Source organism: Orcinus orca, chromosome X, assembly GCF_937001465.1.
Source record: "Orcinus orca chromosome X, mOrcOrc1.1, whole genome shotgun sequence".
Lineage (NCBI taxonomy): Eukaryota > Metazoa > Chordata > Mammalia > Artiodactyla > Delphinidae > Orcinus > Orcinus orca.
The window spans coordinates 107,265,569-107,277,978 of record NC_064580.1 but is presented as its reverse complement, the minus strand read 5'-3'; the positions used below and the strand labels follow the sequence as shown (position 1 = coordinate 107,277,978).

Here is a 12,410-nt window from a genome sequence, read left to right as displayed (position 1 = left end):
ACTTTCTATACATGATTCATAGTATTAAGATGCCATTAATTCGAGCTCTATTTAGCAATATGACCCCTTTATATATTTACATCATATGAAAAGTTGCAGAACACTCTAAATCCAAAGAGTTTCAACTACAAAACTTATAGTCTACACACAACGATAAAAGTTAGTCTTTGTTGTTCTTTATCTAAAATAAAGCATAAACTCACACTTTTAAAATGAATGGATCACTGGATCTTACTTGGACCCTGAGTAGAACAAATGAACTGAAAAAACATTTTAAGACAATGAGGAAAATTAAAACCAACTGAATTTCAGATGATATGGAATTACTGTTAATTTTGTTAAGTGTGACAATAGTATGTTATGGGCTAAATGTCTGTCTTCCCAAAATTCATACGTTGAACCCCTAACCCACTGTGTGATGGTACTTGGAGGTGGTGCCTTTGGGAGATAATTAGGTTTAGATGAGGTAATGAGGATGGGACTCCATGATGGGATCAAGGTCCTTATAAGAAGAACAGAAAGCAGAGTGCTCTCTCTCTTGGCCATGTGAGGACTTAGAGAAGGCAGCCATCAGCAAGCCTGGAAGAGAGTCTTCATCAGGAACCAAATCTGCCTGCACCTTGGTCTTGCACTTCCCAGCCTCCAGAACTATGAGAAACAAATGTCTGTTGTTTAAGCCACCCAGTTTACAGTACTGTTATAACAGTCTGAGCAGATTAACACACAGTATTAAGGTGATGTTAAAAGAAGTCCCTATCTGTTAGATATTTATCAAAGTATTTATAGGTAAATGATATATAGGATGTCTGGGATTTACTTTGAAATACTACAGCAAAGAAAAAAAGGTGGGGGAAGAAGTGAAACAAGATTAGAAAAGTGTCAATAATTATTGAAGATGGTCGATGCGTACGTGAGGGTTCATTATACTATTCTCTCCACTTTTGAGTATGTTTGACAGTTTTCATAATAAAAAGTTTTGAAAAACATTTATCCTAAGGGGAATATGAGAGGAGGGAAATGAATGGGCCACCAAGTCATGTAAGATACTATCCATAATGAAGTGATGTTAGGTGTGTCTTGCTTTTTAAAAACAGGCATGCGTACCTTTCTGTAACGAAGTCTGACCTGATTCATCTTGTGCATTGTCTTTCTGAGCACTCACTAGATCTGCAACCAGAACTTCAAGTGATTTATAGTTGCTCCCAGATGTCTGAATTTTTTCCTCCATTATTTTCTTAATGTCCTTGAAACTGAATCCCATTCGTATAGCTTCTTGTACCATAGGATTTTGGAATATGGTATCATCTGAAATGAAAACTGGTGAGGAAAAGATCATAGAGTTTAATTATTTTCATGAACACAACTCAACAGCAAAGTATAACTGAAAAGAAAAATTTAAGCAACAAGCAAAAAATCAAAACCAGGGACTCCCCTGGTGGTCTAGCAGCTAAGACTCTGCGCTCCCAATGCAGGGGGCCCAGGTTTGATCCTTGGTCAGGGAACTAGATCCCACATGCCTCAAAAAAAAATTTAAAAATCCCGAGTGCCGCAACTAAGACCCAACGCAGCCAAATAAATAAACAACAACAACAACAAATCAAAACCAAACCACCAAACCAAAGCTGCTTTGGGAAGAGGACTTAGAAATACTTGGGCATTGAAGAATCACTTTCAGAATCTTACAACAGTTGAAAATGCAATGAGTATGTATTTTGTAGCATTATGAATTGAGATTAGGTGCTTTAAAGACTACATGAACAGTACAAGATAAGGTAAAACAGATAAGAAAAGGGTTAAGCGCTTCAAAATTCTGAAAAGCGTGGATGCCTTTAGTGAATCACCAGCAATTATTTTGAAAAAATCATGGGAAATAGAGGAAGACGCAGTCTGTAACCTTGAATGTATCAGCTTCCTATCTCTCTGACTTAGTTTCTGCAGCTGGGGGGAGGGTGGACTAGATAAGGCAAGAAAGCAAATAGAAAGTCACTTTAATGACACTCAAAGTAGGAATACAGATTGTGTAGTGATGTGCTAAAAGAGGAGACTTCTCCTCTGACTCATCAATTCCACTCTTCAGTATTTTTCTTTTTCTTTTCCACGCCACACAGCTTGCAGGATCTTAGTTCCCCGACCAGGGACTGAACCTGCGCCCCGGCAGTGAAAGCGCTGAGTCCTGACCACTGGACCGCCAGGAACTTCCCCACTCTTGGGTATTAAAAATGAGTACATATATCCACCAAAGACATACACAAGAATATTCACAGCAGTGTATTTATAACAGGGCCAAACTGGAAACAACTCAAATGCCCATCATCAGGTGAATGGATAAGTAAATTCTGGTATATTCAAATATTACACAGCAAGAAAGAAAAATGAACTACTGCCACAGACAACATGGATCAATCACATAGATACGATAAACAAAACATCATCATAATGATGAACCAGAGACAAAAGAGTGCATACTGTATGATTACATTTTTAAGATGTTCAAATCTAATCTATGGTAATAGAAGTCAGAATATAACTTGAGGGTGGATATTGATTGGGAAGGGGCCTGAAGGAGCTTTCCAGGGTGGTGGAAATGTTCTATATCTTGATCTGGGTGATGGTTAGATGGACCTCTACCTCATACCATATACAAAAATTAACTCAAAATGGATGAAAGACCTGAATGCAAGAGCTAAAACCATAAAACTCTTAGAAGAAAACACAGGTGACCTTGGATTAGGCAATGATTTCTTAGACATGACACCAAAAGTATAAGCAACAAAAAACAGACAAGTTGAACTTCATCAAAATTAAAAAGTAATATGATTCAAAGGACACCAACAAGAAAGTGAAAAGACAACCCACAGAATGGGAGAAAATATTTGCAAATCATATATTTGACAAGGGACTTATATGTATAATGTATAAAGAACTAAAATATATAAAGAACTATTACAACTCCATAATAAAAAAAAAGTAACCCAACTAAACAAAGGGCAAAGGAGATGAACACACATTTCTCCAAAGAAGACATACAAATGGCCCATAAGCACATAAAAAAATGCCCAACATCATTAGCTATCAGGGAAATGCAAATCAAAACCACAATGAGACATGCTTCACACCCACTAGGAGGGCTGTAATAAGGAGACAGACAAGTGTTAACAAGGATGTAGAAAAACTAACTGAAACCCTCATACACTGCTGGTGGGAATATAAAATGGTGCAGCCACTTTGGAAAACCGTCTGGCAGTTTATCAAAAGTTTAAACATAGAGTTACCACATGACCCAGAAATGCCATCCCTAAACATATACCCAAGAGAACTAAAAACATATGCCCACACAACAACTTGAACACAAACATTCATAGCAGCATCAGCATCATTCATAATAGCCAAAGAGTGGAAACACCCCAAATGTCCACTGACTAATGAATGGATAAACAAAATGTGGTATTATCCATATAAAGGAATATTTTCCACCATAAAAAATAATGAAGTACTCATATATGATAAGGGTTGAACTTATATGACTGGATGAACCGTGAAACCACACATTATTACTCCACTTATATGATACGTCCAGAATAGGCAAATCTATAGAAACAGAAGTAGATAAGTGGTTGTTTGTGCTTGGGGGTCGAGGGGCTGCAATGGTGAATGACTGCTAAGGAGTATGGGGTTTCTTTCTGGGGTTATGATAATGTTTTGCAATTAAATAGTAGTTATGGTTGTACAACCCTGTGAATGTATCAAAACCCACTAAAGTGTATACTTTATACGGGTGCAATTTTTGCTGTATGAATTATATCTTCATTTAAAAACACTAATCCTAAACCAGAGCAAGAGTCTTACTAGTCATAAAAGGAATAGTATGCAGTATAAGGATGATTATTATCAAGAAATGTTATAGAATCTTTGTTTCTGGATAATTTCAAAAATACAGGCTGGAATAAATGATTTCTTAAACTGTATCATTTATGCACATTACAAAACCTTAATCAAATAGTATCAAATTGGCTCTCCTTCTCTAGCATACGTATGAATATATATAGTATTCTCTTGCCTTCTAATCCTTAAGATACTAAATAGATGATGTTATGAGTATAGGGAGTGGGGAATCACCAGACATATTCTAAATTAAACTTTACTATTTTTGAAACATGATGCCTACGTTGAGAATGAGATCTGTAGTGTGATGTAGGATTCAGAAGACCTTATTTACAGTCCTAGTTCCACTAACGCTTTGTAATGTAACCGTGGGCAGGTCACTTAACCTCTCTGTTTCTTCATCTGAAAAGTGGGATAACGATATCTTCTTTGTTTCACATAATATCTTTCTCTGCACACTTTAGTTTTTAAAGATGCCTATCATGAGTAAATAATCTTTGTGATAAAAATCCTCTACCTCTCTAAAAGGTAATAGGAGGTAAACAAACCAAACCATACCCCTTTGTGAAGAAGCTGGGGAAGGCAAAAAGATGGCATGGAATAAGGAAGCAGGAAGGTTAGGGCTGATCATGGTGATGGCACATTAGTAGAGCACTAGATTCACAATCCTGGCTAACTAAAGAAACCCCATTGACAAAAATACACTTAACGAAAAAAAAATACACTTAACGCTTTTTGTGATTTTAACAGAAATAACAATGGAGAGCCTACAGCTGTTCCTCTGGAACTTGGAAAAACTGTCCAACCTCTGAACTAATGTTCCCAGTATATAAATATCCAACTTAAATTTATAGGCACTTCATTAATTCTTAAGTCTACAGCAATCTCATCTCAAAGATATATACCTTGAAAGAATCAGTTTACCTTTCCACCTTATAAATAACAAGTATAATAAACTGGCAATGAAATTAAAGTATTTATTTTAATAAGAATATTTACCAATTCTTTTAGTTAATGATGGTGTTTTTTCAGCAGTTCTCGTCTAAAATAGAAATATGAATTATAAGTTAGAATTCCTTTTGGTAGAAGACAATTACTTCAATTTGAGAAGTTATGTTAATCATGAGTTTATAAATTAGCTTTATTCCAGTTCAACATATGAATATTCACAAGAGGCATATAGCCTGATGAAGCTAGAAGTTAAAAGATCATCTAACCCAATCCATTCACTTTACAGACAAGAAGCTGAGGCTCAGGGAGATTAAACAACTTGATTGAGGCAATACAGTTCATGGCAGGGCCATAATGGCAACTCTTCTGTCTCATTCTAGTCCAGGGCTCTTTCCACAAAGTACTGATGCCTTGGCCACCCCAGGCCACACTATCAATATAGATACCTTTTTGAGATTTTAAATATTGTCTGTGAAAAGTTAAAGACTAGTAGTACAAAACACATTATACAAGTCTAAGTTCAGAAGGCTAAGGGATTTAAGTGTTTTAGTTCTTCAAGCCCATTTTCGCCTACAGTGATACTTAAATCAGTTCATCCTGATTCCCTTTTCACAAATTTGCTTTAGCTTAGGAAAAACGAGCACTCTTCAAGATCTCCCCTTTAAGCTCACCATACATTACTGTTTTACTTTTAAAATTTTTATTTTATATTGGAGTATAGTTGATTTACAATGTTGTGTTAGTTTCATGTGTACAGCAAGGTGATTCAGTTATACATATATCTATTCTTTTTCAAATTCTTTTCCCATTTAGCTTATTACAGAATATTGAGCAGAGTTCCCTGTGCTATACAGTAGGGTCCTTGTTGGTTATCTATTTTATTTTATTTATTTATTTTAATAAATTTATTTATTTTTGGCTGTGTTGGGTCTTCATTGCTGCACACAGGCTTGCTCTAGTTGGTGGCGAGCTGGGGCTACTCTTCACTGGGGTGCGTGGACTTCTCATTGCAGTGGCTTCTCTTTGTTGTGGAGCACAGGCTCTAGGGGCGCGGGCTTCAGTAGTTATGGCACAAGGGCTCAGTAGTTGTGGTACAAGGGCTCAGTAGTTGTGGTACAAGGGCTCAGTAGTTGTGGCACGCAGGCTCAGTAGTTGTGGCACGGGCTCTAGAGCACAGGCTCAGTAGTTGTGGCGCACGGGCTTAGTTGCTCCGCGGCATGTGGGATCTTCCCAGACCAGGGCTCGAACCCATGTCCCCTGCATTGGCAGGCGGATTCTTAACCACTGCGCCACCAGGGAAGTCCCGGTTATCTATTTTAAATATAGTAGTTTGTGTATGTTAAACCCAAACTCCTAATTTATCCCCCTCCCCACCTTTTCCCTTTGGTAACCATAAGTTTGTTTTCTGTGAGTCTGTTTCTGTTTTGTTAAATAAGTTCATTTGTATCATTTTTGCTCACTGACTTCCTTTTGGTCACACATACCTTCTTTTGGTGTCTTAACACCTCCATCAAGCCTTCTGCCCTGGGAGCGATTCTGTTTCTTTAGGTGATTTTGCATAACTCTCTTCTGAACCATTATATTTTGTTTAGCAATGTAGCAGAGTTAATATTTTTTGACAACTACTTTTTAAAGACTGTTTAGGTACACAGTAAAATTGAGGGGAAGATACAGAGATTTCCCATGTACCCCTTGCCCCAACACATGCGTTCCCTCCCTCATTATCAACATCCTTCCCAGAGTGGCACACTTGTTAAAATCAGTGAACCTACACTGATATGTCATAATCACCCAAAGTCTATAGTTTACATTAGGGTTCACCCTTGTTTTACATTCTATCACCATACATTATTAATCTAAAATACTATACTATGAATTTTATACTAAGAAATCATTGCAAAACAAATTATGTAATATCTGAAAATATATATTCTACAATATGTGACTTACCAGAGACTCCTCAATTGAATGGGTTAAATGAATATTGTTTATGTATTCTTGTCCCTTCTCTTCTAACAGAAATCTACACCTAAACAAATAAAACGTTAAACTTTAGTAGCTCATAAATTAGTAAAGTATAATTAAAGATATAACCTCCATCATCTTAATTCCATTAACTTGCTTTTCGATATTTCTAAGGAGCCACAAAATAAAATGTTACTCAATTCCTTATTAAACTATCATTTTAAGGTTAAAAAAATGTTCTCTTTGTTATCCTAATATGCTAATGTCAGTACAACAAAAATATCAACTTGAGAACTTTCAGCTTTTACACAAATTATTAAATTAGCACCTTGACATTTAAAAACAAGTTTTAAGTAATCTTAACGAGTTTTATTTAGAGATTAACCAATTGTACATTTTAAAGGAATTCTTTAGGCTTTCAGCTTTTCCTTTTAAGGCTGTTTAAGGTTAAAATTTATTTTCAAATGATCATTCTGAAGTTTTAAGTTGTACTATTTTGTAGGCCAAAAATCCACATCACTGTACACTGTACACATCTGTGTACTTTATTTTAAAGAGGCAAGACGGCAAAGAGATGTTTAGAATATGTCATCTTTCTAAGATGCCACTGAGTGTAAGCAGCATGATTATATTATGTACTACCACTGCCAATTAAATTATGACCCACCACCAGATGTGTCCTGGTTTCAGAGATCTGAAAATGTGACCAACTGTGTGCCTTAGAATCCGCGAGATTCAGTAGTATTTGTTAGAGGGCATGATGGATTCTTAAGGAATCTCCTTGGCAACATGGGCTCTCATGCCCATCATTAAAGAGCCTACTTCCCACAGTGGATAAGAATCTGCCTGCCAATGCAGGGGACACGGGTTCGACCGCTGGTCCAGGAAGATCCCACATGCTGCAGAGCAACTAAGCCCATGCGCCACAACTGAGCCCGCGTGCTGCAACTACCACGATGAGAAGCCCATGCACCACAATGAAGAGTAGCCCCCGCTCACCACAACTAGAGAAAGCCGCACAGCAACAAAGACCAACAAGGACAAAAATTTTTTTTTTAATTTTAAAAATAAAAAAAATAAAGAGCCTACTTCCAAACAACAACAAAAGCATACATTCCTTTTTTTTTTAAAAAAGTAATTAATTAATTTGGCTGCGTTGGGTCATCGTTACTGCACGGGGGCTTTCTCTAGTTGCAGCGAGCGGGTGCTACTCTTCATTGCGGTGCGCGGGCTTCTCATTGCGGTGGCTTCTCTTGTTGTGGAGCATGGGCTCTAGGTGCATGGGCTTCAGTAGTTGTGGCACACGGGCTCAGTAGTTGTGGCTCACAGGCTCAGTAGTTGTGGCTGGCGGGCTCCAGAGCGCAGGCTCAGTAGTTGTGGCGCATGGGCTTAGTTGCTCTGTGGCACGTGGGATCTTTCTGGACCAGGGCTCAAACCTGTGTCCCCTGCTTTGGCAGGCGGATTCTTAACCACTGCGCCACCAGGGAAGTCCCATACGTTCCTAATTTGGTGTTTAGAAATAGAATCATCTGAACGTCATAGATGTGATACGTAAGTAATGAATGGTTTGGTCACTGGAGAAGGCTTAGGTGTTTTTTTTTTGTTTTTTTTTTTTTTTGCGGTACGCGGGCCTCTCACCGTTGTGGCCTCTCCCGTTGCGGAGCACAGGCTCCGGACGCGCAGGCTCAACGGCCACGGCTCACGGGCCCAGCCGCTCCGCGGCATGTGGGATCTTCCTGGACCGGGGCACGAACCCGTGTCCCCTGCATCGGCAGGCGGACTCTCAACCACTGCGCCACCAGGGAAGCCTGGCTTAGGTGTTTTGTTCAAATGTATATATAGTAGGTGACCCCATTTTTATAAACCTGGTGTGAATTTCAAATTTCAATTGGTGAAGGCAAAAATAGCTGACGTGAAAAGTTATTCAAGTCTTCCCACTGCTTGTGTGCTGTCCAACTTGCCTGTCACTGAAGGAACATTTAAATACCTTACCCTGGATACCACATAGCATGTTGTTCCCAAGGGTCTTCACTGGGCTTCCAATCAGTTAGCCCTCCTCCACAGTGAAAGCACTTTACTTTATCACCTTCACCTAAGAAACACACAAGTAAAAATACATGTATTTGTGCAATTACAAGCTTACCCCAAAATATCCTTTTAAATACTATAAAATTAAGCATTTCTAAATTACATGAAAGTCTCATAGCTTAAAAGAAGATATCTGAATTCACATCTAAGTAACAGATAAGATCATTTGAGGAGGAAATACACACTAAATTCACTGATTCAATTTGAGGTATTTTACAGAAGACACAAATAAAATTTCCCAATTTTTATGTGAAAAATCACAATTGTTTTAACATATGTCATTTGGGGCCATCAATGCTACATTTACTTTTTCAAACTGTGAAACTTTAACAATAAAGTTCAGCATATATATAAGTTTCTCTAAGGTTATAGCTATATGACACTAAACAAACTTTCAAGATTGCTATATGATACTAAGTAAATAAAATATTGAAATAACTTATATTTTGTATTTTGGCACTATTCAATCTTAAAGTAACTGGGTCAGATATATAACGGTATAATTTTTCTGAATATTCCTGGAAGCCATCACACTAATGGCCCTTCCTTCCCTACTGACATGTCTACAGCAGTCCATTTGAAAAGTGCTCATTTTAAGCAATAAGGTATCTTTTGAATATACAGGGCAGCTTTCAAATATACAGTCTATGTACAAAAGGCAGGTATCAATTTTAACATCAGCCAAAGTAAACTCCCTAATGTTAACTCTTCTTATAGGGTTGTTGTGAAGCATAGAGAAAATGCATGTAATATACGTATTGAGCACATATAGTAGGTGTGTAATAAATTATAGTTAGTATTACTATCAGACCTATTCTTCTATCAGGGATATCTATCATCTTTTGCATGTCATTCTTCTCCAAAACACAATTACATAAAGATAAATATGACTCATAATATGGTAATCTTTTCCACGTAAATTCAGTGGTTATATTACAGATTCAACATAAGGGTTCACAGAATAATACTAATATAAATAATGATGTCGGCCTACACCTAAATATTTACCAGTTCCGGGGGCAAATGGCATCTATTTACTTTTTAGGAGCCCTGGGATAGTTGGAAAGTTATTTATTAGCCTACTTTTATAATAAAGTTTACCTAAAGCATAAAATCCAGCTCTTGCAAGCTGCTCCTTGTTAACTGAGTATATCCACGTCCCAAATGTAATGATCCGTGCTTCGTAATCTGCCATGGCTGGATTTCTTGGAGGATTTGTTGAATTTGGGAAATTCCTATCAGAACTCACGACATCAGATTCACTTTGAATATTAAAATTCCGGCCCAATACAAAGAAGCAATTAGGAAAGTGTCGCCTGTGTTCTGACCATGCACGATCACAAGGTTCCCAATTTTTCAGTTTCCCGCCACAACAAAAGCATTGTACTTGATCATCAATGCCCGTGTAGTAGAGTCCAGCACTAGCTAACTCTCTTGGGGTTAAGTGGGCATAGTCTGGCCAGTTTTGAAATGACTTTAATCTAGCTTCTTCACTACACATGGCAGGGTTCCTTGGGTATATGGTGTCTGATAAATCTACAACCTGTCCAGTTCTCAAAAGATAGTCTGCATGAGTCTCAGATGGCCTTTCTAAAACAAAATGATTTCTGTTTCCCAGACAGTTTTCAGCTTTGTACTGACCATTTTGGACACCAGGATTTGTAGGCTGTGCAGCATTACTTTCGAAATAAAAGCCATTGATAAATCTGCAATTTGGGGATACTTTCCTGTGTCTTCCAACTGCTGAGTCTCCATACTGCCATCTATCTACTGCTGCATGACAACTAAAGCACCGCACGGTGTCTCCTTCACCAGTGTATAGAAAACCAGCTCGTGCTAGTGTTGATGCTGAAACAGGACTACTACTTGGAAAATTAGCAAAAGTTTTTAATCTATTAAACTCTTCTACAAATTCTTCATCCTTACTGATGTCTGCAGGTACACAAGTTTTAGATCCTTCAAAACTGTTAAAAGTCATCTCCTCTTGAAAATAGGACTGGTCCACCTTTTCTAAAAAGAGAACATTACATTAGGAAATCCAAAAATGTCAAACACAAGCAATATACTTTTGATATTAGGAGTTAACAAATTACCCACTGATGACACAATTTTAAAGAAACATTCTAATTCTAAATACTAGAATCCTACATTACCACATGATTCAGGTTATAAAGTAAAAACTAGCATTTTTGTTTTCTCTTTCAGAGGAAAGTAATATTTAAGCAGGTAGATCAGAACTATTCATTTTTAAGTGCCTATTTTACATAAATATGAAAACTATGTGATGCAGAATATATTAAAATTATTAACCATGTAAAATCATTAATTAGGAAAAGCACGAAAGAAGCATAAAATATGCAGATTCTTGAAGTCTATGCATAATTGTTATAATGGATCATTGTATATTCAAGGCATCTAAGTTTAGTTTTTACAATTAAAAGAATGTTCAGAATGTTAATGAATTTTTAATATTTCTTTATTGATTAGCAAAAGATAAGTTTTATTCACAATGTTGGTTCCAATGTATTCTTTAAGAGCATCAAATGTTTATGATTTTCACGTATAAACAGAGTCCATTTTTGTTAGAATTGGATCATTTCAAATGTATATAATACTGCCCTCTAGAGGGTGGCTCAGGAAAAATACTAAGTACTTGTAGACCTTAACTGCAGTTACTTTTGCTATCAACTGCCCACGGTCAAGAAACAAACTGTTCAAATGGAAGAGAAGTACTATTGCAGCCTCATTAGAGCTGCCAAATTACAGCTGTGTAATATTTAACCAAGATAAAACACTAAAAGGAACTGGCTGGATTATGAGAAGAGTGGCCAAGATAATTTATCCTCCAAACCTGAACTCTTTTGAAACTGAAAAATGATGCTACTAATAATTTCATTGGGACAAGAGGCACAAATAAGGGTTGCCCCAGGCAAACCTGGTTCTTTAGAACCTCACACTGTTCCTGACACTGTGCTCAGTACATGCTTGCCAAATGCAAAATAAAAGAACGGTCACAATGACTCTGTCTCTACTTCATACGTATAGTAACTGATTTCTTGGGAAGAATTAGCAGCTCTTTTGGCATTATGTTGGCACAATATGTCTTGGAACATCATCTCTCTTGGAGTTAATGTTCAACAAAAGGCTTCTGTCTTGCAGGCTGGCAATGGACTTCAGTCTTTCCTGGGCCCAATTTACAATGGTATTAATTCATATACACCTCAAGAGCTGAGTTATATCTGCATACAACAATTTTTGGAAGACAGTCTCCATGATTTTTGATTATTGTTTCCCAGATGTCTGAAAAAGTTCTAGCACTAGCTTCAAGACTCTTTGTTGAATCAGCATAAGGTAGATGACAAAAACCAAGATTCAAAGAAACCAAGGCTGGCTGATAGGCTAATGAGATAAAATAGGGATATGTGTAAAGTCTTATATTCTGACTTTAAAAATCTGTGGTACAACTAAAGGAAGATAGAATCTTGGTTTGGAAAGAAGTCATGTGAAGGGAAACCTCCAGATTA

At 37.2% G+C, this 12,410-nt stretch overlaps 1 protein-coding gene across 5 annotated transcripts in view; it reads right to left on the bottom strand.

Annotated features, from left to right (window-relative positions):
- XIAP (X-linked inhibitor of apoptosis) overlaps positions 1–12,410 on the bottom strand; it is a 45,378-nt gene that overhangs the window by 10,034 nt on the left and 22,934 nt on the right. For 4 of the 5 annotated variants that reach the window (XM_049704686.1, XM_033414988.2, XM_033414994.2 and 1 more), the window contains 5 exons: positions 9,988–10,896; positions 8,791–8,890; positions 6,784–6,862; positions 4,882–4,924; positions 1,105–1,317 (listed from right to left, as the gene is read on the bottom strand). In XM_049704686.1, coding sequence (XP_049560643.1) covers positions 1,105–1,317; positions 4,882–4,924; positions 6,784–6,862; positions 8,791–8,890; positions 9,988–10,864 — 1,312 coding nt within the window. In that variant the 5' untranslated portion in view covers positions 10,865–10,896. The remainder of the gene's footprint in view (positions 1–1,104; positions 1,318–4,881; positions 4,925–6,783; positions 6,863–8,790; positions 8,891–9,987; positions 10,897–12,410) is intronic. The other variant, XM_049704687.1, reaches the window with a different exon arrangement.